Genomic DNA, 27,754 nt, shown 5'->3' with positions numbered 1-27,754 from the left:
AAATGCTCTTCTCCAACCTAAAATGAAGTTTTTTGGAATACAGATTTCAATAGCCAAGCTCTTCTCAAAAGAAAGGAGGAAAAGGGCCTTCAGAGATAAAAGAAGAGCTTGGAAATAAGTAAGCTTCTTCCACATGAGCCGCAAACAAGTCAAAGAGAGCATCAGACACTAAGCCTCCAGATGGGACTGTCTCCACACAGAAGACCTTCACACATTCACCATTCAATTGAGGAATAAAACGGGTTCTTCTTAACACCGAATGTGGGAAACCAGAGTTAGAAACGCACATTCTGAAGGCTACCACTGGTGCCAGTCCACATAACCCTTCCTCTAAGGGTTTATACAATAAAAATAAAATAAAATAAATAAAATCAGATAGACTGGTGGTGGCGGTTTATGTAAATATCAATATCAATGTAATGTTTATAGAAAAAGTAAGCTTCACTAGTTAGTTTACATGCTTACCAAGGCCCATAAATAGCAATGAGTAGGGAGAGTCTGGTTGTATGGTTCACTCCACTATGACTCAAGGCGCCACCTAGTGACAGCTTCTCTGATTACATCTGCTGACGGTAGAGAGACTCTCCTCGGTGCCAGCTTTACACAGTACACCATAAAGTTTCAGCGAATGACATGGTCTGAGTTTTACCTTGGAGACTAGCTTAGAGTTGTAATATCTGGATAAAGACCCAAACATTCTCACTCTTTGATAGGAAAATTTAATGAACAGGCCTGAGAGAGAGAGTTTCAGAGTTAGAGTTTCGTGGAAGGCACATCGTTGCTGCCAATACTTTTAAGACTAGTAGAGTATTAACCACTTGGAGGGCAGTGCTCTATAAATTCACATTTTATTGGTATGTCCTTTGAAGTGTCTAAAAATTGACAAGAGGTTAAGTTGTTTCCATTAGCCATAAACAAACAACTGGTAACGGGACTGAGTCCAATTGCCCATGTTCTGAGCTGTCCACATGACTTCCTCGATGCTCTAATTGCCAGCTCTGTGCGGCTGACATTCAAGGCCCTGCCAGTGTGTGAAAAAGCACCGAAGAGGACAGCGGGTTTCCTGGGCATCCGAGGAGCTGCATGCGGCTGTCCTACTCTTTGCACTGAATTTAACGTCATGTTTCAGGGGCTCATGTTTCCCACTGGTGTGCCTTTCATTTCGAATGCACGTCCATCTGGGCTATAGACACTCCACCCCACGTGGCCACCCTGCAAACTCTCAGAAGCATGCTCCAATGATGCTTTGCATCTAATTCTGCAATAGTCCTCCCTCCATTCTGAACTTACATTTCTGAAAGTAAAAAAAAATTGCCACACAACTCCCAGAGAGTCATCCAAAAACATTCCTTACTATGGGGTGTTTTTTCCTTTTCTTTCCTTTTTTTTTTTTTTTTTGGTGTTTCACTTTTTCCATTCTTTTCAATAGCTTGAAAACCTCTTAAACACATCACAACAAATATTTGGGTCACAGCTTACTTTAATGATGTGCTTTTGAAATGGCATTTTCATCCTGGATGCATATTTGGTGGTTGTTTTCCTTTTTCAGTGAGAACCCACAGGCATTTCTGCCTGGGAGTGGCATTAGGAGAGCAGAGCATCCCAGATTTCCCAAGGAATCCCTTATCCTTGGCTCTGCGGAAGCCCTTCTAGCACCCCAACCCTGCAATCCTCAGAGTATATGTCCTGGGCTCTCTCTAGATAGGACTGTGGGGGCAGGGTGACTGCCTCCGGGGGGCACCAGGCTGGCCCATCTTATCCTCCAGCAACCACTACCCACTTCCTGTGGGTGAAACCAGATCCAAGTGGACAGCATTAAAGGGGGCAAAGGGGTCTCCCAGGAACTCCATGTGGCCTGAGGGGTATTTGGGAGCCGTGGGCGCTTTGTCTTGGTGGCACTTGTGACAGAGCAGAGTCTGGGGCTAGGGATGGGCTGCCCATGTGTGCGTGGGCCTGCAGTGTTTCTGATGGGTCATGGGCTGGTGGAAAGAGATCCCACAACTACTGCATGTGGTTTGCCTAAGTTCTGGATTTAATTAGCTCAGATATCAAAGTTTCATCAGAATATGATTATCAAATGAAAATAGAGGACAACGAGTGAAGTTTGATTTTCAGATACCCAACAAATGCTCTTTTAATCTAAATATGCCCATATATTTGAGAAGAACCTGTGCTAAAGTGCCTTTTCAGTTTACCGTAGTATTTTACTGTAGTAAAGACACTGAAGAAATCTGGGTGCTTCTGTATCTGGGACTGTTTATCAATTTTGGAGCTTTTTCCTGGCTTTCAAAGCAAATTTGGCATTAGCAAGGCTACCTCCCCGAGGGGAGAAAGCAGAAATCAGTGCCCATTTGCTTCTGAATAATGTCTCTGCCCTACTTCCCCATGTTCCAGAAAGTCCGCTTATCTGTAGAACAAGCTAGGGAGGATCAAATTTTTCATCGGCTCACCCAAGACGCCAGGACATGTGCTCACGGGACTGCTGTCACCAACATCCAGTACCTCCCCCCTACACCCAGCATCACCCTACACCCTTCACACATAAGAAGGAACAAACCTAACAATGTACTTAATGCCCTGAACCGTGCACTTAGAGATGGTTATAGTGGTAAATTTCATGCTCTGTATATTTCACTACAATTTTAGAAAAGAGAAAGTAAGGCATAGAGGGGTCTTACTACAGGATGGCCGACAGCTCAGCACAAGCCTGTCATGCCCCGGGGCACCCTCTAGCCTGCAGGATTCAGCCAAAGTGACATATAGCCTCACCTCCTATTTGCTTCCACAAGTCTTTCCTGCACCTGCGCACAAGCCCCTGGCCTTTCCTGCTTCCACGATGTGTCCCCCGGCGCTCTCTCCCCACTGGTCTGTCCTCACCGCTCTCAGTCCACCATCTCTGACATTCTACCCGCAGACTCTTCCCTGAGCCCTTGCCTTCAGTCTGACTTGCAGGAGAGGCTGGGCCATGCTTTCTCCTGCTCTTTACGAAATACTAGCGACGCCTGATCCCTCAACAATTTTCATTTGCTTTTTTTCTAAATGTCAAATCAGCTTCCCGGTTGCCAAGCATAATAATGTGTCCTTATTCAACCCCAAACTCCCCTGACTTACAGGTACAACGCTTTCTCACAACCGATGGGGCCCACAAAGTGCCTTTTTATCCTCCTGGCATCTCACAAATGCCCTCTGCCAGCCGTTTCCACGCTCTGCCCCGTCCCCCTACCTCAGTGGCCAGAGCCAAGGTGACCTGCCCACCAAGCCATCTGTGGTCCTGGGAGGCCCCCAGTGAGTCAGGTGGGGAGCCCTCTCGGGCACCCACGCCTCTGGGCCTGGAGTGCGCCCAGCACCCCTCCTGAACAAGTTCATTCTCTTCGCGGCTTTGCTTTCCCTCCCACGGCTCCCCACCCTACAAACCTGTCCGAAAGCGCTTCCCAACTCTAGTGAGTTCAACAGTAGCCCCAGCAAACTCATGTCCACCTCAGAATGTGACCTTATTTGGAAATAGCGCCTCTGCAGATGTAATTAAACATCAAGATAAGATCATACTGGATTAGCGTGGGCTCTAAGTCCAATGAGAGGACCTTGCAAGGGACAGAAAAGGACACACTGAGACACAGGGAGGAAGGGGCAGTGTTGGCCTGATGCATCTACAAGCCAAGGAACGGCAGGACTGCAGGGAGCTGGGACGAGCTCGGAACAGGTTCTCCCTTGGAGGTGCCAGAAGGGGCCATCGCTGCCAACTCCTTGATTTCCGACTGCTGGCTCTCCTTCCCTGGGGCCTGGGTGCAGCCAGGGCGACCAGGCGGGCAGTTCTTTTTCTCTGCAAGCCCCCCGCACCCGGGTCTGGTGACTGGACTGCCGGTAATGGCGGGGTTCTCCTGCAGTGAAAGGCACTGCCGCTCTTGCCGTCAGCTCCCTCTTGAAAGAGCCGGGTGAAATCTCTCTACAGGTCCCTAACTTTGGTCAGGAAAGACTCAGCTCACCCGTTCTGCGGCCCCTCTTGGCCTTTTAGGGTTCAGGGAGCATGGGCAGCTTCAGACTTCCACCAGAATCCACAGATCCCCAAACACCAAATTCCTCCCCCAGATCCGCTGCCTTGGGCCTCCCCGCTGGGCTCCGATGGTCTCTCTAGGAGAGGGCTCCTCTTACGGGGGAGGACCCACTTGACTAACTGAGGTAACTGAATCATGACTTTAGCCTTACCCCACCCCATGGCCCTCCAGTGGCAACAACTCAAGGGCATGAAACAGCTTGGAGCTGGAAGCACAGGGTAAGACAGCAGGGTTTGGAAAACCAAGCTCTTGATCCTCTGCTGCTAATACAAGACATGCCATTTCAGGAGATACAGTTGTATTGGCTCTCCTTTAGATTTTGGAGCAAATGGCAGTAGAACATGGAAATCATAGAACTCTCGCACCAGTGCACAAACTCTTTTGTTCTCTGAATAAGAAAAGATGCTCTGGATCCTCACCATAATCAGACACAGCAACAGAGCATCCAAATCAGCTGCCGCAACTTGGGCGAAGCCAATTGTTCTCCATCCCAGATACCCAAGACCCAGTGCTGCTAAGGAAATGGTTGGAACCCACTGATGTCATTTAAAAAAGAAAAAAAATGTTGCATTACATGCAGACTGGTCACTTCTAAGACAGATGCTGACCTTTGCTTTAGAAAATCTCCCCGTGCGGCACAGGGCAGGACCATGGCCAAGGGATTAAATCTGAGAAAAGGGACCTTTATCCTTAACCTTTAGTTTTTAACTCCAGCCAAATATTTCTGTCATTTAGAAAGTGTGATTAGCTTTTAGATAAGTTTTTTTTCCCCCTTCAGCAAAGAACATATGTAGCTTCTTAACCAATATCAAAAGCAACTAGAAACGTCTCAAAAATAATTATTTGGTTTCCATTTCAGGAGAGGTGGTGGTAGAATAGTACCAAATTCAACAGGGCAACACTCCACGAGCCTGGAACAATGCCAGGAAATCTCAGGATCCGAGAGCATCTCGGAAGCCAGACAGAGTTCGTCTAAGAGAATGGCTACACTTCAGGAGAAACGCTGGAGTCTTTCTGGCTTCATGTGGGTGAAAGTGCATCTACGGATTTTTCTCTATTATACAACTGCTTTTTATATCAGCAACGAGAAGAAAGAAAACATATAAAATTATATTGTCTTTTATCATTACCTATACAATTATCTTTACTGGAACTCTGCTTTTTATGTGGATTTGAATTGCTGTTGGGTATTCCCTACCTTTCTGCCTGAAAGAACTTCCTACAGTATTTCTTTTAAGAAAGGCCTAGTGGAGGCTTGGAAGAAGGCGTCCGCCCAGGCAGTGGTGTAAAGGCTGGAGGAAACACCCGAACATGTGGAATCCCAATGCCAGGCATCAAGGGCCATGTCCACACCCACCTAATGTCGGGTACCCTGGAGGTTGCAATCCTGCCCATCCACCACCGGCCAACCCTGTCTGTCCTCCAGGCCCCTTTCTGACTCCCCCAGGAGCACCCCAGGGGAATCCAGCCTGTCCCCCTTGTGGGCCCTGTTATCCTGTGCCACAACCAGGGTATCCAGGATGCCAACCCTCAGGTCCCTACCCCCCTCCATACCCACCACCTGCCCCTGGCATGCATCCTGTAAATCCATTGACTCCTGGCGTGGTAGGACCAGGAATAGTGATTGACAAGAAGATGCAGAAGAAAATGAAGAAAGCTCATAAAAAGAAGCAGAAACACCACAAGCATGGCAAGCATTCCTCCTCCTCCTCCTCCTCCTCCTCTTCCAGCAGTGACTCTGATTGAATACAGGGCCTGGACCCTTCCCTCAAGTCTCTCCAGTTCTGCTCTCCCATCAAGCTTCAGATGCCATCTTGTACTGGGGGAAATACAGCCCCCGTGTCCCTCTCCCACCGCCACCCCTGCAATCTAAGCCTCACTCTGCTGATAAACCCTAACTGGCTAGGGAAAATGAGAAAAGAATTGCCATCAGCTAACAAAGGCCGTCTTTTCACTGCTTGGATAGAACTTTCAGCTGATGGGTTTTGCAGGAGAACTATTTTTTGAAGATGGAGATTTGAACTAAATGCTGAAGACAAGTCTAAGATCTGTAACGTGATTTTTTACTTTGTTTTTTAATACTTATGATTGGGGAGATGCTGTGGAAATTTAGTTATGGAAAGAAAAAAGTGACCTGTACCTTTCTTGTAATTGTGGCACGCTTGGGTGATTTAGTGGCAAATAAACATTTCCCAGCAGGCCTTTTATTGATTGCACTCCCTGCAAGGCTGCTGGGAAATGGAGTCCATTTGGTTGATGAGCTCTGACTGCCATTTTGGAAACTAATCTCTGCTCCTTAGCTTAGTATGCTATCTCAGGTCTTCCTCTCACTCTCCAACTCTCAAAATAAAGCTGTTTCTCCTGGAAAAAAAAAAAAAAGAAAGGCCTACTAGCAGTGATTTCTGTTTTTGTTGTTGTTGTTTTCTTTTTAAAACTGGGAATGTCTTTATTTCTCTTTCATTTTTTAAACCAACTTTATCCAGACATAACTCACAATGACATGCAATTCACCCATTGAAAATGTGCAATCCAGCGGTTTTTTTGAATAGTCAAGGAGCTGCATAACCATCCTCACAATCAATTTTAGAACATTTTTATTACCTCCCAAAAGAAACCCCCCAAAATATGTTGAAGTATTAACCCCTTATAACCTGTGAATGTGACCTTATTTGGTTATGTGATCTCTGCAGATGTAATCAAGTTAAGATGAGGTCATTAGGGTGGGACCAAATACGTATGACTAGTATCCTTATAAGAAGAGGGAAATTCGGGCACCAACATACACAGAGAGGAGAATGCCATTGGAAGCCAGACACAGACATAGAGACAGAAATTGGAGTTATGCTGCCACATGTGAAGGAATGCCTGGGGCCACCAGAAGCAGGAAGAGACAAAGAAGGATCCTCTCCTAGAGTCTGTGGAGAAAGCCTGGCCCTACCAACACCTTGACTTTGGACTTCTAATCTCCAGAATGGCAAAAGAATAAATTTCTTTTGTTAAGCCATCCAGTTTGTCTGGTTTATGTTTGTTTGTTTGTTACAGCAGCCCTAGGAAACTGATACACATGCACTCCCCATTCCCTCCAGACTTTCCCAGCTCTAGGCAATCAGCAATGTACACTCTGTCTCTATGGATTTGCCTATTCTGGAAACTTTATACAATGTAACCATATAATATGTGGTCTTTGCAACTGATGTCTATTATTTAGCATAATGTTTTCAAGGTTCATCCATGTTGTAGCATGTATCAGCATTTCATCTCTTTTTATTGCCTAACAATATTGCATTGTATGAATATATCACATTTATCCATCATTTGATGGACATTTGGGTTTTTTTACACTTTCTGGCTATTTATGAATAACGCTGCTATTCATGTACAAGATTTTTGTGTAGGCCTGTATCTTCACTTCTCTTGGATACAGACCTAGGAGTGGAATTGTGGGTAACTCTATGTTTAACTTTTTGAGGAACTGTCAAACTGTTTTCCAGAGCAGCTGCTCCATTGTTGAAATTCCCACCAACAATGTTGAGGGTTGCCTTCATTTCTGAATGAGAGCTTTGCTGGATACAGGATTTTAGGTTGACGGTTTTGTATTTTCAGTGTTTTGCATGCACAATGGCCTTCTAGACCCCGTGGGGCGAGTGTGATCTCAAGAGTGATTCTTGACTCTCTCTTTTCAATCTGCCATCTTGCTTGTTGCTGCTAGTATCGTTGAACTACCAGTACCGTTTTAACTGCTCACCACCAAGATTTCCATTGTTTTTGACAAAGACTTTAGGCCTGAACTTCTCTATGCCCTATCCTAAGTAAAGTCAGTCCTCTTTGGAGGAAATGTCATTTTCACATCCTGCCTCTCCTTTGGGATAGAACCCTGGCCAGAGCTAGGGGTGGGGACAATGGCTCACTTGCCCTGGACTAAAACCTCTGCTCCAGTTGGGAACTAATAATCCTTGGTCTTCTTTTCTTAGCCCTCCTGATGTGGAACCTCTACCCTGGGAGGGGGCAGCTGAGGCCCCAGTATCTTCAGCTTGTCACACCTGGGACAGCGCCGATGGCCCATGAATAAGAGCCGAGGAAAGGGAGCTCAGACCTCTCAACCATACTTGCCAGAGACAGAGCCTCCACACACAGGGCTGGAGAGGATCAGATACACTGGCAGCCGGCTCCTCCTGGAGTGAAACTGTAGCCCTGGGCTCTAGGGGCTGGGGGAAAAGACCAGGAGCTGCGTCTTGCATCTTCTCAGCCACACCCCCCTGGAATAAAGCTTTTATCACGTGGAGCGAGAGGAAAGGGCATGAGAACAGGCCACTGCTCAAATGCTACCAACTTGCAAGGTTCTTACTGAGACAGAGATTGTCTTGAATAAATGCTTCTGCATTTGCTGTATGCTTTTAGGACAATTTCCACAGACTTTAAATGGTTGTTACAGTTTTCACCAGTTAAATGGTTTCACTGGAGAAAGGGTCTATCAAGCTCCTCACACCACCATTCTGAAAGCCTAAAATCCTCTCTTATATTCAGACGTACAGAGGTCAATTAAGTTCTCGTTTTCACCACCATCTAGAATATCCTCCAAGGTCTGAAGTGGCTATTCTGTCTTTGCACCACGTTAGCTATGTGGGGTAGACATTCCCAGTCTTCAGAAATACGTCGGGCACATCTCTCTTTCCAGGAATATGGAAAGATTATCTTTTCCTGCCCTCCTTGAAGTTGGGTGTGACTCTGCAATCCTCTTTGGCCAATGACATGTGAGATGTTTGTCACTTCTAAGAAGAACCATTTGCTTGAAATTAATTACTTAATTGCTGCTATACGTTTCTCTATCTTCACTCTTCTGTCGCAACAAAGCTTGGAAGCAAAGGCATCATAAGATGTTGAAGCCTCTGTTATGCTGGGTCCTGAGTGATGATGGAATGAAGCAGAGCCTTCACACCTCTGCTTGGACATGTGGTGTGAGCAAGAAATAAATCTTGGATGTTCTAAGCCACTGAGATTTGGGGATAGTTTGCTTCTGCAACACATCCCAGCCTATCCTGACTGATAGGAATGCTATTCTTTTTAAAATTCCAATCACATGTAGTATATATTTTTCTGAATTTCAGAAGATTCTGGTTAAGGTCAATTTCATCCCTTGGCACGTGTATGAAATCCAAGCTCCTTACCAAGTCCACAAGGTATGTGCCCTGCTAATCTGTTGGTCTCCCCTCTTCCAAGGATACACTACCTCCCCTTTCCTCTCTTGTTGTGTATAACTGCATGAGGCTCCCACCCTCATACAAACCATCTGTTTCCACCCTTGCTTCACATGGTTCCATCATGCATCCTCCCAGACTCAGCATGTGCCTTCTTCTAGGGCCAAGGAGGGCTGGGAAGGGAAGAGGGAATGAAGAGAGAGAATGAACAAGATCCCACACTCACATTTTAGTTGCTGTGAAAGTGGGAGGGGCCCAAAATAGACTCAAGATGAACTGTGTTTAAAAACAAAAACAAAAACAACAAAAAAACCTTTCCAGACAAATTGTTTGCATCCATGTGTCAAAGTTTTCTTTCAAGTACTCTGCAAGCAAAGACTATCAACAAGAAAAAAAAAAGTCTGGTCAAAGATTATTAGGTTAGTTGGTCAGCTGGGTGGACAACACTAACTTCCCATAGGTTCTCAATCATTTACAAGTATCGGAGAATTGCTCAAGCATTTAATCAGGAATGCGAATTCATTCCCAGAAGGAGGTTGAGAATTACATCATGCAGAAAGTTCTGCTGCAGATCTGGTTTGGACAATTTTTCTTTCTCAGGAGGCTATAAAGACACAGTCTTGGCTTGATTAGTTGTGTTTCACTTATTAGTTTCCTCTATAGAATTAAAAGGTGTTCCTGGATTTTGTTTTCATGCATTCAAACATTTACTGAATACCTGTCAGATGACTACATGCTGATGTTATAAAGACAAAAAGAAAGTCTCTGCTCTTCAGGGAATTCACAGCCTTTGCGAGGAGACAGACATGTCCACACATAATTGTGTAAAAAATCCCAAAACTATGTTCAGGGGACCCCAGTTTGTTTGGTGGATATGAAAGCCAAGCAGAGGAAGCAGGTTTATTTGGGCTTATAAGTGACGATGGTAGGGTAAAATAAGAGTATGGAATGGGCTTCAAGAAGAAATATTTCTGTTTTGGAGGACAGCAAGGAATCACCAAGGCATCCAGACGCTCTGGGGGGGGGGGGGTGGAGGATACTCAGGAGTACAGAATGGGCATGGCATCTTCAGGATGTCCAGTGAGCCTGTGTGTGTGTGTGTGTGTGTGTGTGAGGTGGGAGGGGGCAGAGGGCAGGGGGCAGGGGGCAGGGAGACGGGCTGGTGGAGGTAAGGAGCCTGGATTAAGTCCTGAGGACATGGGTGGCACTAAATCATGCTAGGAAGGGGAGTGCCTGGTCAGGTAACTCTGGACAGTATCTTCAATGAGAATAAACTGGAAAGAGAAGGAGGAGGCTGGGAGATAAACACAGGTGACTATAATGCACGTGTGTGAAATGATCAGGGTCTGAGCCCATCAGGTGGCCATGTCAATCATGCTGGCTATAGAGTACATGGCCATGGACTCGGTCAACAGCCATTTCCTTACAAAGAGCTTACAGGAGATTAAGTTACTAACTGACCATCCAGAGATTGATCCTAATTAGAGAGATCAGGAAAGGTTTCAAAGAGAAGGTAGCATTTGAGATGAGTTGTAAGAATGAAATAGAATAAACGCTGAGATGGGGAAGAAGGACAAGAAGTATAACGGCATCATCATGAAAAGTTGGAAATCTTAGGAGGAAGAGTGGTCTAAGCAGGGGTCATGGGGAGTCAGTTTGGTACAGACTGTTTGAGGTGTGATGAATGTATTTAAGGGGAGATGTTCAAAGGGAAGATGAGAGCATAGGAGAAAAGTTAAGGCTGGTCCTGCAACTGGCAAATCAATCACTAAAGTCAAGTCGCACCTGAGTTAGGATGAACTGTCCATGCATCTTGAATGCTGCACCACATCAGCTGTGTAAAGATTTGTAAAGGTAGAAAAAGGTCTCTGTTCTCAAGCATAACGGGAGGAGAAAGTACACACTCAGCAAATTATTATGAAAAGTACAGCTGACCCCCTCCTTGAAAATGCAGGGGTGAGGGGCACTGATCCTCCTCAGAGTCGAAAATCTGCATATAACTTATAGTCCATATATGTGGTTCCTCTGTACACACATTTCCTCCAGGTCTGCAGTTCTGCATCTGTGGATTCAATCAACCATAGATCGTGTAGTACCACAGATTTTACTACTGAAAACAATCTACCTATAAGTGGACCAACACAGTTCAAACCCAAGTTGTTCAAGGCTCAACTGTATAAACAAATACATAAAAGGTAATGTGTGTGCCAACTGCAGCAGTAACTAGTAGTCTATTCAAGTTATTTGGAGGTCTGTTTCCCCATGTGATCACCCCATTGATATAATAATTACCAGTGATGCTCTAGCAGTTGGAACTGTCTTCTTCTGGCATTTGACAGAGTGCCGAATCTGGCAACGGTTGTCCAAGTGAACTCACTCCATGCGGTTTAACATCAGCACTGTTGCCCAGCCCTCAAATTATCTTTTCACTAGAGCTTCCACTGATGACTGGGAACATCTAAGATACACTGAAAATACAAGATATCAGCATTTTCCTGTTGTAGATGTTTTGATCATCATGGGAAGATGTGTTAAGTGCAACCAGTTTCACAAAATCCCTCTCTGTTTATTGAATCTTCCATGGCATGACCTCAACCACAGTGATGGAGGACTGCATGTCTGGGCCCTTAATTTCCAGCAAGAAATATGGTACTAGAGGTTCTGGCCAAAATAATTAGGCAATAAAAAGAAATAAAAAGCATCCAGATTGAAAGTAAAACTACTTATAGATGAGATAATTTTGCATGTAGCAAACAGCAAGGAATATACTAAAAAGTTTTTAGAACTAATAAATATGTTCAGAAGGATGCAGGATACAAGATCGATATAAAAAAATCAATTGTATTTTTATACACTAGTAATAATCACTTCAAAAATGAAATTAAAAAACAATTCCATTTGCAATAGCATCAAAAAGAATTAAATACTTAAGAATAGGTGTAATAAAAGAAGTACAAGATTTGTACACCTAAAGCTACAAAAGATTGTTGAAAGTAATTGAAGATCTAAAAGAATGGAAAAGGGCTTCCCTGATGGCACAGTGGTTAAGAGTCTGCCTGCCAATGCAGGAGACACGGGTTCGAGCCCTGGGCTGGGAAGATCCCACAGGCAGCGGAGCAACTAAGCCTGTGTGCCACAACTACTGAGACTGTGCCACAACTACTGAAGCTCATGTGCCTAGAGCCCGTGCTCCACAACAAGAGAAGCCACCGCAGTGAGAAGCCTGCACACAGCAACAAAAATAGCCCCTGCTCACCACAACTAGAGAAAGCCCATGTCCAGCAACAAAGACCCAACACAGACAATAAACAAATAATTTTTTTAAAAAATAAATAAAAGAATGGAAACATATCTCATGTTCATGGATCCGAAGACAATATTTTTGAGATGACAGTACTCTCCAAACTGACCTACCTAGTCAATACAATCCGTACCAAAGTCCCAGCTGCCTTTTTTTTTTTTTTTTTTTTTGGCAGAAATTGACAAGCTAATCCTGCAACTCATATGAAAGTGCCAGAGACCCAGAATCATTAAAGTAATCTTGAAAAAGAAGAATAAAGTTGAAGGACTTACAGTTCTCAATTTCAAAACTTACTAAAGAGCTACAGTAATCAAGACAGAGTGGTACTGGCATAAGGACAGACACACAGATTAGTGGAGTAGATTGAGGGTCTAGAAATAAATCCTTATGTTTATGGTAAATTGATTTTTTTTTTACAAGGTTGCCAAGACAACTCTATGGGAAAAGAGTACATAGGCTATTCAACAAATCGTGTTGGGACAACTGGATATTCACACGCAAGGGAATGAAGCTAGATCCTATCTCACCCAATCTACAAAAATGAACTCAAAATGCATCACCATCAAAAAAAAAAAAAAAAAAGGATCATCAACCCAAATGTAGGAGCCAAAACTTTAAAACAGAAGAAAGCACAGGAGTAAATCTTTTTTACCTTTTTGGTGTCATATCTCAATGAGTTCTGAGATATGACACCAAAAGAAAAGTGACAAAAGAAAAAACCAGATAAATTGGACTACATGAAAATTTAAAACTTTAGTACTTCAAAGGACACTATCAAGAAAATGAAAAACCAACCCACGTAATGGGACAAAATATTTATAAATCATATATCTGATAAGAGACTTCTATTCAGAATAAAGAACCCTTAACAATTCAATAATAAAAAGATGAATAATTCAAAAAGTAGCAAAGAATTTGTATAGACATTTCCATAAAGAAGATACACAAATAATTTATAAGTACATGAAAAGATGCTCAAAGTCATTAGTTCTCAGGGAAATATCAATACAAACCAAAACCATAGAGACTCACTAGGTCTACTATCCACTAGGGTTGCTATATTCAAACAGACAGAACATAGCAAGTTTTGGCAAGAATGTAAGGAAATAGTAACCCTTATACATTGATGGTGGGATTGGAAAATCATGCAGCCACATGGAAACACAGCTTGACATTTCCTCACCTAGTTAAATATAGTTACTCTACAATCCAGCAATTCCACTCCCAGGTATATACACAAGAGAATATGAGATATATGTTCACATAAAAACCTGCTGATTAATGTTCACTAGGGCATTTTCAATAATAGCCAAAAAGTGGAAACAACCCAAATACCCATCAATTGACAAATGGATAAACAAATTACTGTATATCCATACAACAGAATATAATTCAACAATAAAAAGGAATGAGGTACTGATACATGCTACAACATGGATAAATTTTGAAAATATTATGCTAAGTGAATGAAGCCAGTCACCAAAGGTCACATACTGTAGGAGTCCATCTATTTGAAATGTCCAAATAGGCAAATCTATAGAGATTAAAAAGTGTGTTAGTTGTTGCCCAGGACTAGGCAGTGGTGAGGGGGTTGCGGGGCGGGGGGGGTGTCACTATTTAGTGGGTATACAGTTTCTTTTATGGGAGACAAAAATTTTCTAAGAAACATTTTTTTTTAGTATGTGATTTTTTTTTTAGTATGTGAAATATATCTCAATAAAGGTGAATTTTTTTTAGTATGTGAAATATATCTTAATAAAGGTGTAAAAATTTTTTAAATAGTAGTTCAGAAAGAGGAGCCAGAAGAGACAGAAGATACAGACATCTGGAATTCTGGACCAAAAGAAAGACATTTAAAGCAATAACTAGAGTGCTTAATGGTGAAAATACCTTAGTTACTTATGGGCATTCCCCCTCCTTTTGGTTATTCAGGTCTAAATTCAAGGTATGGGCACCCCAATGTTCACAGCAGCACAGTTTAGAATACCCAAGACATGGAAGCAACCTAAGGTGTCCATCAACTGATGAATGGATAAAGAAGATGTGGTACACAGATACAATGGAATACTTTCTCAGCAATAAAAAAGGAATGAAATAATGCCATCTGTAGCAATACAGACCTAGAGATTATCATACTAAGTGAAATAAGTCGGACAAAGAAAGACAAATACTGTATTATATCACTTATATGCGGACTCTTAAAAAATTCAACAAACCAGTGAATATAACAAAAACGACACAGACTCACAGATACAGAGAACAAACTAGTGGTTACCAGTGGGGAGAGGGAAGTGGAAAGGGGCAGTATAGGGGTAGGAAGTTAAGAGATACAAACTATTAGACATAAAATAAGCTACAAAGATATACTGTACAACACAGGGAATATAGCCAATATTTTATAATAACTATAAATGGAGCATAACCTTTAAAAATTGTGAATCACTATATTGTACATTTGTAACTTCTGTAATGTTGTACAGCAGCTATACTTCAATAAAAGAAAAAATTTTTTAAATAAAATGGACCAATATAATTTTAGTTAATTAATTAATTAAGGCACTCCTCTACTCCAGTATAGGCATACCTCCTTTTATTATGCTCTGCTCTACTGTCCTTCACAGACAATGCATTTTTTATAAACTGAAGGCAATCCTGTGTCGAGTAAGTCCATGGGTGCCATTTTTCCAATAGCATTTGCTTACTTTGTGTCTTTTTGTCACATTTTGGTAATTCTAGCAATATTTCCAATTTTTTCATTATCATTATATTTGTTCTATTGATCTGTGATCAGTGGTCCAATTGATGTTACTATTGTAATTGTTTTGGGGTACCACCAACTGCACCCATATTAGACAGCAAGCAACTGCCAGGAGTTGTGCGTATTCTGACTGCTCCACTGACCAGCCATTCCACCATCTCTCTCCCTCTCCTTGGGCCTTTCTATCCCCTGAGACAGAATATCAAAATTAGCCCAATTAATAATCCTACAATGGCCTTTAAGTGTCCAAGTGAAAGAAGGAGTCACATCTCTCACTTTTTTTAAAATTTTTATTTATGCATTTATTTTTTACTTATTGACTGCATTGGGTCTTCATTGCTGTGCACCGGCTTTCTGTAGCTGTGGAGACCAAGGGCTATTCTTCATTGCAGTGTGCAGGCTTCTCATTGCGGTGGCTTCTCTTGTTGCGGAGCACGGGCTCTAGGCGCACGGGCTTCAATAGTTGTGGAGAGTGGGCTAAGTAGTTGTGGCTTGTGGGCTCTAGAGCACAGGCTTAGTAGTTGTGGCACACGGGCTTAGTTGCTCCGCGGCATGTGGGATCTTCCTGGACCAGGGCTCAAACCTGTGTCCCCTGCATTGGCAGGCAGATTCTCAACCACTGTGCCACCAGGGAAGCCCACATCTCTCACTTTAAACCAAAAGCTGGAAATGGTTAACCTTAGCGAGGAAGGCATGTCAAAAGTTGAGATAGGCCAAGAGCTAGGCCATTTGCACCAAACACTTAGCCAAGATGTAACTGAAAGAAAAAGTACTTGAAAGAAATTAAAAGTGTTATCCAGTGAACACATGAAGGATAAGAAAGCAAAACAGCCGTACGGCACACATGGAGAAAGTTTGAGTGGTCTGAATAGAAAAGCAAACCAGCCACAACATTCCCTTAAATCAAAGCCTGATCCAGAGCAAGGCCCTAAGTCTCTTCAATTCTATGAAGGCTGAGAGAGGTGAGGAAGCTACAGAAGAACAGCTTGAAGCTAGCAGAAGTTGGTTCATGAGGTTTAAGGAAAGAAACCATCTCCATAACATAAAAGTACAAGGTGAAGCAGCAAGTACGGATGTAGAAACTACAGAAAGTTGTCCAGAAGATCTAGTTAAGATAATTAATGAGGGTGGCTACACTAAACAACAGATTTTCAATGCAGACAAAACAGACTTCTATTGGAAGAAGATGCCATCTAGGGCTTTCATAGCTAGAGAGGAGAAGTCAAAGCTTCAAAATTTAAAAGACAGGCTGACTCTCTTGTTAGGGGCTAATGCAACTGATGACTTTAAGCTGAAGCCAATGTTCATTTACCTTTCTGAAAATCCTTGGGCCCTTAAGAATTACACTCAGTCTACTCTGTCTGTGCTCTATCAACAGAACAACAAAGCCTGGATGACAGCACATCTGTTGATGACGTGGTTTACTGAATATTTCAAGACCTATTGCTCAGAAAAAAAAAAGACCCCTTTCAAAATACAAGGGTGAGTCAAAAATTATCCACATTCCACTTATATTAAAACTTCTGTTGGCCACACTGTCTTATAAGCCCTTTCCATTCAAGGCTACTGTCTCCCCAGTCACTGCTGTGCAGGTGTGAATGTATTACCTCAGTTCATTTGTAACTGCAGTGCGAGCAAAAATGGATGCCCCACTTGTGATTTGCACAAAAGAGCAGCGTGCACTGATTCATTTTTTGTGGTCTGAGGGTGTGCATGCCCACACACTTCTTCCCACACTGTCGACACCCTGCAAAAACTTCATTTTGAGGTGTTAAAGCATCCTCCCTATAGTTCTGATCTTGCTCCATCAGACTTTCACCTGTTTGGTCCCCTGCAAGTAGCCCTACCAGGATGAAGATTCACTTCTTTTTTTTTTTTTTTTTTTTTTTATTGTTGAGTTATACAATATTTATTAAACTAATAACCCATGTTTACTTGTAGTATATGAAGAAGTTTTAATTTCTTGATCATGAATCAATTTTGAGTTTTTTCAAATAGATTTTTTTTTTTTTATATATTTTTTTTTTTTTTAATTTTAATTTTTTTTTTTGGGGGGGTACACCAGGTTCAATCAACTGTTTTTATACACACGAAGATTCACTTCTGATGAAGAAGTGAAGACAGTGGTGCCTTTGTGGCTTGCAGCTCAGCCTAAAACATTTTTTAATGGGGGAATACAAAAGCTTGTTGACAGGTGGATAAAGTATATGAAAAAGCAAGGAGATTATGTTGAAAAATTATGTATTTATCTTTTCTGAAAGTTAATTGAAATAAATTCTACAGCCAGAGTGCAGATAATTTTTGACTCACCCTCATATTACTGCCCATTAACAATGTACCTGGTCCCCAAGAGCTCTGATGGAGATATACAATGAGATGAATGTTCTTTTCATGCCTGCTAACACAACAGTCATACTTTAGCCCATGGATCAAGGAATCAGTTCAACATTCAAGTCTTCTTATTTGAGAAATACATTTTGTAAGGCAATAGATGCCATAGTGATTCCAATGATGGATCTGGGTAAAGTCAATTGAAAACTTTCTGGAAAGGATTCACCATTCTAGGTGCCATTAAGAACATTCATGATTCCTGAAAGAGGTCAAAATACCAACATTAACAGGAGCTTGGAAGAAGTTGATTTTAACCCTTATGGATAACTTTGAGGGGTTCAAGACTTCAGTGGAGGAAGGAACTGCAGATATGGTGGAAACAGCAAGAGAATGAGAATTAGAAGAGGAGCCTAAAGATGTGACAGGATTGCTGTAATCTCATAATAAAACTTGAACAGATGATGAGCTGCTTCATATGGATGAAGAAAGTGATTTCCTTTTTTTAAAAATTTTTTTAAGTTTTATTGAATTTGCTACAATATTGCTTCTCTTTTATGTTTTGGGCTTTTGTGGTTTGCTTTTTGTTTTGTTTTGTTTTGTTTTGTTTTTTTGGCCTCGAGGCATGTGGGATCTTAGCTACCCAACCAGGGATCAAACCCACACCCCCTGCATTAGAAGGCAAAGTCTTAACTACTGGACCGCCAGGGAAGTCCTGAAAAAAAAGTGGCTTCTTGAGATGGAATTTTCTTCTGGTAAAGATGCTGTGAAGATTGTTGAAATGACAACAAAGTATGTAGAATATTACATAAACTTAGTTGATAAAGCAGTGGCAGGGTTTGAGAGAATTGACTCCAATTTTGAAAGGAGTTCTACTGCGGGTAACATGCCACCAAACAGCACTGCATGCTGTTCATTCATGAAAGGAAGAGTCAACATGGCAAACTTCACTGTTGTCTTATTTTAAAAAACTGCCACAAAAAAAAAAAATTAAAAAAAATTAAAAAAAAAAAAAAAAAAAAAGAAACTGCCACAGCCACAGCCACCTCAGCTTGCAGCAAACACCACTCTGATCAGTCAGCAGCCATCAACAGCAAGGCAACACCCTCTACCAGCAAAAAGATGATTGACTGAAGGATCAGATGATAGTTAGCATTTTTTTTGGAAATAAGGCATTTTTAAATTAAGGTATGTACTTTTTTTTTTAGACAATGCTATTGCACACTTAAGAGTATAGTACAAACATAACTTTTATTGATTGATTGATTGATTGATTGACTGTGTTGGGTCCTTGTTGCTGCATGCAGGCTTTCTCTAGTTGAGGTGAGCAGGGCTAGTCTTTGTTGCTGTGTGCAGGCTTCTCATTGCAGTGGCTTCTCTTGTTGCGGAGCATGGGCTCTAGGCACGCAGGCTTCAGTAGTTGCGGCACATGGGCTTCACTACCTGTGGCGCACAGGCATAGTTGCTCCGCGGCATGTGGGATCTTCCCAGACCAGGGCTCGAACCCGTGTCCCCAGCATTGGCAGGTGGATTCTCAACCACTGTGCTACCAGGGAAGTCCAAACATAACTTTTATATGCTCTGGGAAACCCCCAAATTTGTGTGACTCACTTTTTTGTGATATTAGCTGTATTGCAGTGGTTTGGAACCAAACTGGCAGTATCTCTAAGGTATGCCTGTAGTTGTCAAGGTGTGCTTCATACCAGCAGCATCTGCACCACTTGTCAGAAAATCAAATTCTCTTGGCCCACCCCAATCTCCAGAATCAGAACCTCTGAACGTAGGATCCAGCAATCTAAGTTATAATAATATTGATAATAATAATAATAATAATAATAGTATTCTCCTTATAGATGATTCTAAAGCACACCCCAGTTTGAGAAGTGCTTCTGTACTGCAAAAAGGTAGGAGTGCCACTTGCCTGAGAGCTGTTTGTGTTGATGACAGCCCAGCGGCGAGGGAGAGACAACTCACCTGCATTGCTTATCATTGCTGAGGGATGGAAAGTCATATCACAATTATGAAAAAACGAAATGAGAAAATGGTCTGACCTGGAAGATGAAGTATGGCTATAAACTCTCTTCTTCAGTGTAGCTCTGCAAGGGGATCTGCTCACCTGATAATCACCCACATAGTCGGGTTTGGTTTTTATACAGACAGTAGAAACATGATGCTCTCATTAAGTAAACTTTGGTCACTAGAACCAGAATCTGAAAAGGCTTAGGTGGATGATAGTTCTTGAAATATTAAAGCAAAATGACAACAGTCATACATAAGTATTTATTTTGCAAAACCTAAACATATTCTGGGGCTGTGGCTCAGATCCTAGCTCTGATTCTTCAGTAAAAGAGGGGACAGAGGGAGGAACCTGGCTTTGGGGGTAGTGAGTGGTCTGGCTCCAGTGGAAGGGCTGAGAATTCAGTGTGGGAACTTATTTTCCTCTTTGCCCACCTCTTTGTCTGATTCTCAGCACTCCTCCTCATTCTTTCCCTAGCATCCTCCCCAGGTCAATCAGGCTGACATAAACAGAGCATCTGGGGTACACAATTAAAGGGGACGTGATGTGCACTCACAGGTCCCTGTACAACCCCTATGGCCTAGGATTGTGTGGCTTCCCCTGTTCACTAGAGGCACCTGCAGAAGAGACCCACATGGACCCTGGAAGCCACTCAGTGCTCTGGGCAGGGGACTCTAGGGAACTGGGTACCCAGAGATGATCTAGAAGCAGGGTAGAGGCTCCAGGTGGGCATGTCCTCTTAGCCCCTTAAAATTCTTGCAGGAGCAGGCCCAAGTGGGGTCCTCCACCTTGAGTCTTTGAGAATTAAACTGCTTTGGTAAAAATGCACATGACAAAGAAAAGAGATGCTCTACACCTTAGAAGTAATTTGGGAAATGGGAATTCCAATAGTAGTGTAGCTTAGAAGGGTATAAGCAGGGGAGGGATGAGGTCAGAACGCTTTAGAAATGAAAGAATCTATTCCTTCATGTAGCATCCAACTTCCTGGGGAAATGATGCAGATTTTGGATTTTTTTAACATACTGAAATGACTAAATTATACCAACCAAAATATCTGTTTTGGTACTTTAAAATAGCACAGAAAATAAGGATACTGAAAACTGGCACTGTCATCTCTAGTAAATGGAAGAAGCCTCTTGGAGAGCAGGAAACATCTTCTTCACTCTGCATGACCCCTGAGCTCAGCATAGAAGCTGGCCCATCCTTGCCTTCTGAATGAGCAAAACCAGAATAACAGTTCACACACAGAATAATGAAGTTCACACACAAAGAAATGGGGCTCAGACTCAGCAGAGACTTAGTTTAGATCAAAGGAAGAACTTTGTAAGGCCTTGGGTTGCTATGCAGTGAATAAGCTGCCTTAGAGGAGTGAAAAAACTGGCCCTGCCCTCAAACTACTGAAATGTGGCAGTAGTAGCTCATTAGCCAAGAACAAATTCCTCTTACCCGCCACAGTACAGAGCTGTTGCGGGAAAACTTCTTAATTAGTTAGCCCTCCCTGCCACAGTGACTTGCAGATACCATGTTGAAGATGGCAGAAGCACGAGAAGAATGTATCCTGGATCCCTGAGTCGCTGCTTGCTGGAAAGTTGCCTGACAGAGTATATGACTATTGTATGAACAAAATATAAACTTCGATTGTGTCCAGCCACTGAGATTTTGGGACTGTTTGTTACGGCAGCTAATATTATTTTCCCTGACTCGGTAGCAAATGTGGCCAACAGGTTTGGACAAAGTAGGCACAAAGATATTTATTTTATTCTCTACAGATTGCTACATGCTTAGAGTATTTCATAACAAATAAGAAACCAGGATGCTCTGCACCTTAAGGGACTGAGAAATCCACTGCAGGTCACAGTTTGAAAAAAGGAAGCAAATGGGAAAAAGAAAGTATACACAAGGCACTTCAACTATATTTAATGCTCTATTTCTTAAAAACAAGTTGTTCTGAGATGAGTTAGCCAAACACAAAAGAAAGGCTACTTGCTCTATTAAACAATTAGAAATCATATTCCTTACTTAGTCAGCTTTCTCCCCAGAGAGGAAAATATTTCAGAAAAGGAACGGAGAAAGTGCTACCTCACTGGACCCAAGGCAACCAGGAGTGATGTCTGTGACACCTGCACTGGGAAGTGCTCTGGGTTGCGGGGGGGTAGCATATCTACACTGCTTTCGGAATCTTTTATGGTACCCTCTGAAGATGAGTCAATAAGGAAGGAATTTACTGTTTTTTCTTCCTTTGGCAAACAATGACATTTCAAACCATGATAGTGGAAAAATACAGTTTTTGAAACAGTTGACTCTTAGGAAAATTTTATGTAATTTGCCTGCATGGTCAAAGTATGAACACTGGCTGGGTTACTTTCTCTGTGATTGATTCATCTAAAGCCACAGGTACAAGAGTCAAGTTCTCACAGGACATAACATAAGGTTCTTTAACTACTTGTTACTAAGTCCCTTCAAGAAGAGCTTTACCCTAGAATGCGCTGCTTATTCAGAGCTCAGATCCATAAACATTTGAGGACAGTCCAAACTCCTGAGAAGTAGCTAAGTAGCCCCTGTGGCCCAGGAGCAGGAATTGCTGTGAGAGAAGGGTAGAGGATGTCCCATTGGAGAAAACATCAACCACATCAGAAACCACATCAGAAACCATATCAGTTCCTTTGGCCTCACTGCTGGTGCCGGGAGGGTGTGCTCAGTCCATTTTCCTTCCATGAGTTCACATTTGATATTAACAACATTCAGCCGCAGTGACCCACTCAAGATAGTAAAACTTAGAAGCTCTCGGAGCTAAACAACTGGTTTCTCCACCTCTGGCATCAGAGGCTCGTTTTTTCCATTTAGCAAACTGATGGAGAGCTCTCTGAGCAACGCCTAAGGTTATGGGCTGCTGGGAACACAGAGCAGACAGCATAGTAGCAGAGATGTGACCTGGATCTGCCCAAAAAAAGAGGTACTAATTTGTATGGCAGGAATTCATGGGCACATTCTTCCAGCCGCCGTGGAGAAACAGAGCTGTTTTCATGGAGGAAGTGACATTTGAACTAGACCTTAGAGAAACAATGAATCTGTTCAGGAAAGGTCAAGGTTATTGCAAATCTGTAAAGTACGTACTCTGAGTTGAGATTCACCCACATTTTATGCCCTGCTCACGGTATGCTTTGTGTTTTTAATGGAATATTTCAAGCAAACAGAAAGGTATAAATAATAATATAACAAATGTTTTTGTATCGCGTCAGATTGTAACATTGTATGGTATTTGCTTTAGGTCTTAATATCACATAGATGTTTCCTAGGTAGCCCTCTGCCTTGTAGTCTTCTCTTTCTCTCCAGAGGTAACCGCTCTCTTGAAATGGCACTCGTTTGTCTACCTTGGAATTTGTATCCTCTGCTTTTTATTTCCCCCTCCATGGCAGATGCCTTTCATGGACTATTTGTTCTTTCCCATGAACCTGAGAAGAGATCTCTACCCTGGACTCCACTGAGTGAGGTTGGCATGAATGATAAAGCGCCCTGGCCTTGTCTCAAACTCCAGCTCTTTCCAGAAGATCAGGTTAGACTGAGAACCTAAGAAGTAGAAGAAAGGAAGAACGAGATCTGATGTACCCTTTGGCTCCTTATTTGTCCAAAAGCTAATCGGGGCCTGATATGGACCCTCAGAAATGGCACCTCCTTGAAGACAAAGACCACACTAGACCAACCGTCAGAAATCCTGGTTTCAAACCGGAGCTCCTCCGGCTCCTAGCAATGTAACCACAGGCAGGACACTTAGCCTCTCTGAGCCCATTTATTTACCTTTAAAACAAATACACCACACACTTGAGCTGCAAGCCTCCCAGGGCTGAGTCTGTGTGCCTTTGGTGTGCCTCCTTGGCACCTTGCATTTGGTGCTATTGTACATTTCACAACTATGTAATAATTATTTTCTTACCTGCCTTCTCTGCTCAACTGTGAACTTCTTCACAGTAGGGACCATGTGCCTGACATGTAATAGGTGCTCAATAAATACTGGATGAATTAAACTGATGAAACATAAATGTATTTATGCTCTAACATATTTATGTTCGTATATTTATGATCTATAAAGCATACAACTACCAGCTGTAATTCTCATTTGGCAACACTAATTAGCATAAATGATAATGGGAGCCAGTACCGCCCCATCTGAGCATCGAAACTTGGATTGCTGGACCTGGAAAGGCTCCTGTGATGGTGACCGAGTCCTCAGGCTCTGAAGCTGGGCTGTTCAGGGTCAAATCCAGGCACTGCCATTGCTGTGTCATTGCAAAGTACTTAACCTCTTTGTCTCACCGTTCCTCCTCTGTCAATTAGCCCAAATGAAGACCAGCCACACCAGGGCAAGGATTTGGGTCTCTTTTACTCACACATCTAACCACACACCGTGAATGGGGCTGGGCCCATCCCTGGAAGTCGGTATATAGTATCGGCAGTGAACGGGTGGCTCCTAGGACCCGCTTCCTAGGGCCATCGTGGGGAGAACGTGATTTAAGGTGGAAGCGCTTGGCATGATTCCTGGCACGTAGCGAGCACGGAACACAGTCACACCTCTGAAATAATGGGTTTTGCTCTGGGGATGTTTTGTGGATGTGAAATGGTGTCTGTCATTTTTTTTAAGTGAACTATAATTGATTAACAATATTGGGTTAGCTTCAGGTGTATAGCAAAATGATTCAATTTATATAAATATACATATGTATTCTCTTTCAGATTCTTTTCCATTATAGGTTATTATAAGATACTGAATATAGTTCCCTATGCTATACAGTAAATCCTTGTTGGTTATCTATTTTATATATAGTAGTGTGTTTGTTAGTCCCATACTCCTAATTTAACCCTCCCCTGCCAAGTTTGTTTTCTGTGTCTAAAATAATGGTTTTGATTACTAGTGTGTGGCTCTGAGGGAATGCCATAGTATCACTGAGTCTTGATCTTGGTCTCAAAGCCCGGAGATCTCCCCATGCTGAGGTACCATGAGCTCAGCTTTTCCAACAGTGTAACGACCAATGTCAGAGGCACTGATGGTCTTGTCTGTGTGGTACAGCTCCTAGGGTTCCATGATGAAGGACAGACCACAGGCCATGAGTGGATCCATCCTTTCACTCCTTCACCTCCACCCTCCACCCCATTCTATCAAGCTTCCTGGCCATACAAGTGTCCAGGACACTGGATAAACCATACAAGAGTCCACAAACTGGTAGAGAAATGCTCGCAGCTGTGAGGAATTACATGAGCAGAATTTTCTGGCATCTTGGGCTGAAGTGAGGGGAGCAAATGTCAAGCATGTTCTAGATTGGAAAGAATAATAAGCAAAATGCTACTATATGGGGAATTCCACAAATATGTGGGAAACATAAGATGGTATTAAGGAAAGGGTAAGTAATTTAGCCATGTTATTCCCCCAAGCCGTTTTAGCCTTGCCACCTTTAAGTACCCCTGTCAGACCACTGCTCTGTTAAATAACACTTGTGCTGTTCCCTGATTTCAAAAGCTAATTCCATTTTTCATAATTGTAAAAGTTCATTGTAAAATTCTGGAAAATACCAGAAGAATGATTAAGAAATATAAAAACTACACCATCACCAGGAGAATCCACTGGTAACATTTTGGTAAATCTCCTTCAGTATTTTATAATTTAAATATTACTTTTTTAAAAAACAAACTCATGACTGTTTGCAGAGAATTGAATATTGTTTTTTCTATTTAGACTGTGTACATCTTATGTTATTAAGTAGATGGAAAAATTTTGAACGTTTTCAGTCTTTTGTAAAGCAAAACATGCATACAAAAAGAGCTAAGTAACATACACGTACATTTTTAAAAATGAGAATAAGGAAAATAAAATGAACATTCTGGAATATGACTCTTGATGACTACATAGTATCTAACCCATGGATATGCCATAATTTCATCATTCTCCTGTTAAATATTGAGGATCTATGTTCTTTGTGCCAATCTCTGATAATTTCTTTAGGAGGAATTTTGGGGTGTGAACCTACACTGAGGAAAAGGGTATATAACCATTTTTTAATTCAAACTTTTAATTTTGATATAACTGTAGACTCACATGTGATTGTAAAAAAAATAATAGAGAGAGGTGCTATGTATTCTTTACCCAATTTCCTCCAACAACCAGGATATCAACACTAATACAGTCAAGATTTAGAATATCTCCATCATCACAAAGATCCCTCAGGTTGGAAGTTCCCTGGTGTCCTGGTGGTTCAGATTCAGCGCTTTCACTGCCGTGGCCCGGGTTCAGTCCCTAGTCTGGGAACTGAGATCCCACAAGCCGTGTGGTGCGTCCAAAAAAAAAAAATTTCCTCATGTTGTCCTTTTATAGCCACAATCACTTTCATCCTGGCCCCATCCCATCCTGATGACTAGTAATCTTTTTTTCATTTCTTAAAAACAAAAATAAATAAATGGGACCTATCAAACTTGCAAGCTTTTGCGCAGCAAAGGAAACCATAAAAAGACAACCTACAGAATGGGAGAAAATATTTGCAAATGATGCAACTGACAAGAGCTTAATCTCCAAAATATACACACAGCTCATACAACTCAACAACAACGAAAAACAAACAGCCCAATTGAAACATGTGCAGAAGACCATAATAGACATTTCTCCAAAGAAAACATACAGATGGCCAGTAGGCACATGAAAAGATGCTCAACATCACTAATTATCAGAGAAATGCAAATCAAAACCACAATGAGGCACCACCTCTCATCAGTCAGAATGGCCAACATTAAAAAGCCTATAAATAACAAATGCTGGAGAGGGTGTGGAGAAAAGGGAACCTTCCTGCACTGTTGGTGGGAATGTAAGTTCGTGCAGCCACTATGGAAAAACAATGTGGAGGTTCCTCAGAAAACTAAAAATAGAATTACCATATGATTCAGCAATCCCACTCCTGGGCATATACCCAGACAAAACTATAATTCAAAAAAATATATGTACCCCTATGTTCATAGCAGCACTATTCACAATAGCCAAGACATGGAGACAACCTAAATGTCCATTGACAGATGAATGATAAAGAAGATGGGGTACATATATTGGAATACTACTCAGTGATAAAAAAGAACAAAATAATGTCATTTGCAGCAACACGGATGCCACTAGAGATGATCATACTAAGTGAAGTAAGTCAGAAAGAAAAAGACAAACACCGTATGATATCACTTACATGTGGAATCTGAACTATGGCACAAATGAACCTATCTACAAAACAGAAACAAACTCACAGACACAGAGAACAGACTTGTGGCTGCCAAGGAGGAGGCAGGGGAGGGAGAATGATGGACTGGGAGTTTGGGGTTAGCAGATGCAAATTATTACATTTAGAATGGATAAACAACAAGGTCCTACTGCATAGCACAGGGAACTATATCCAATCTCCTGGGATAAACTACAATGGAAAAGAATATAAGAAAAAGAAAGTATATATGTGTATAACCGAGTCATTTTGCTGTACAACAGAAATTAGCACAACATTGTAAAGCAACTATACTTCAATAAAAATAACAGTGAATAATCTTTTTTCCATTTCTGTGAATGTCATTTCAAGAATATTATATAAGCAGAATCATATAGTATGTAACCTTTTAGGATTGGCTTTATTCACCCAGCATATCAACAGTTCCTTCCTATTTACTGCTGAGTAGTATTCCATGGTATAGATGCACCACAGTTTAACCATCCACTTGTGAGACATATCTGGGTTGTTTCCACTTTGGGGCTAGTACAAATGAAGTGGCTGTGAACATTTGTATGAAGGCTTTTGTGTGAACATAGTTTTCAGTTCTCTGGGGTAAATGTCCAGGAGTGCTATTGCCAGGTTGTATGGTCATATTAATTTGTTTAAGACACTGCCAAACTGTCCTCCAGAGTAGCTGTACCATTTTATCTTCCCACCAGCAGTATATGAGTGATGCAGTCTCTCCGCATTTTCCCCAGCATTTGGTGTTGTCACTACTTTCTATTTTAACCATCCTGATGAGATGTCTCATTGTGATTTTACTTTGCTCTTCCCTAATGGCTGATGATGTTGAACAGCATCTCATGGGCTTATTCACCAT

General features: G+C 42.0%; 2 protein-coding genes across 4 annotated transcripts in view; one reads left to right on the top strand and one right to left on the bottom strand.

Annotated features, from left to right (window-relative positions):
* Positions 1-27,754, bottom strand: part of GNA14 (G protein subunit alpha 14) — a 191,942-nt gene that overhangs the window by 27,308 nt on the left and 136,880 nt on the right. The window lies entirely within an intron of this gene.
* LOC130844218 (proline-rich protein 13-like) lies at positions 5,305-6,413 on the top strand. Its single transcript, XM_057720473.1, has one exon. It carries the CDS (start codon positions 5,364-5,366, stop codon positions 5,796-5,798), a length of 435 nt encoding a protein of 144 aa, XP_057576456.1. The 5' UTR covers positions 5,305-5,363; the 3' UTR covers positions 5,799-6,413.

Source organism: Hippopotamus amphibius, chromosome 2, assembly GCF_030028045.1.
Source record: "Hippopotamus amphibius kiboko isolate mHipAmp2 chromosome 2, mHipAmp2.hap2, whole genome shotgun sequence".
Taxonomy (NCBI): Eukaryota; Metazoa; Chordata; class Mammalia; order Artiodactyla; family Hippopotamidae; genus Hippopotamus; species Hippopotamus amphibius.
This window is presented reverse-complemented; position numbering and strand designations above follow the sequence as displayed.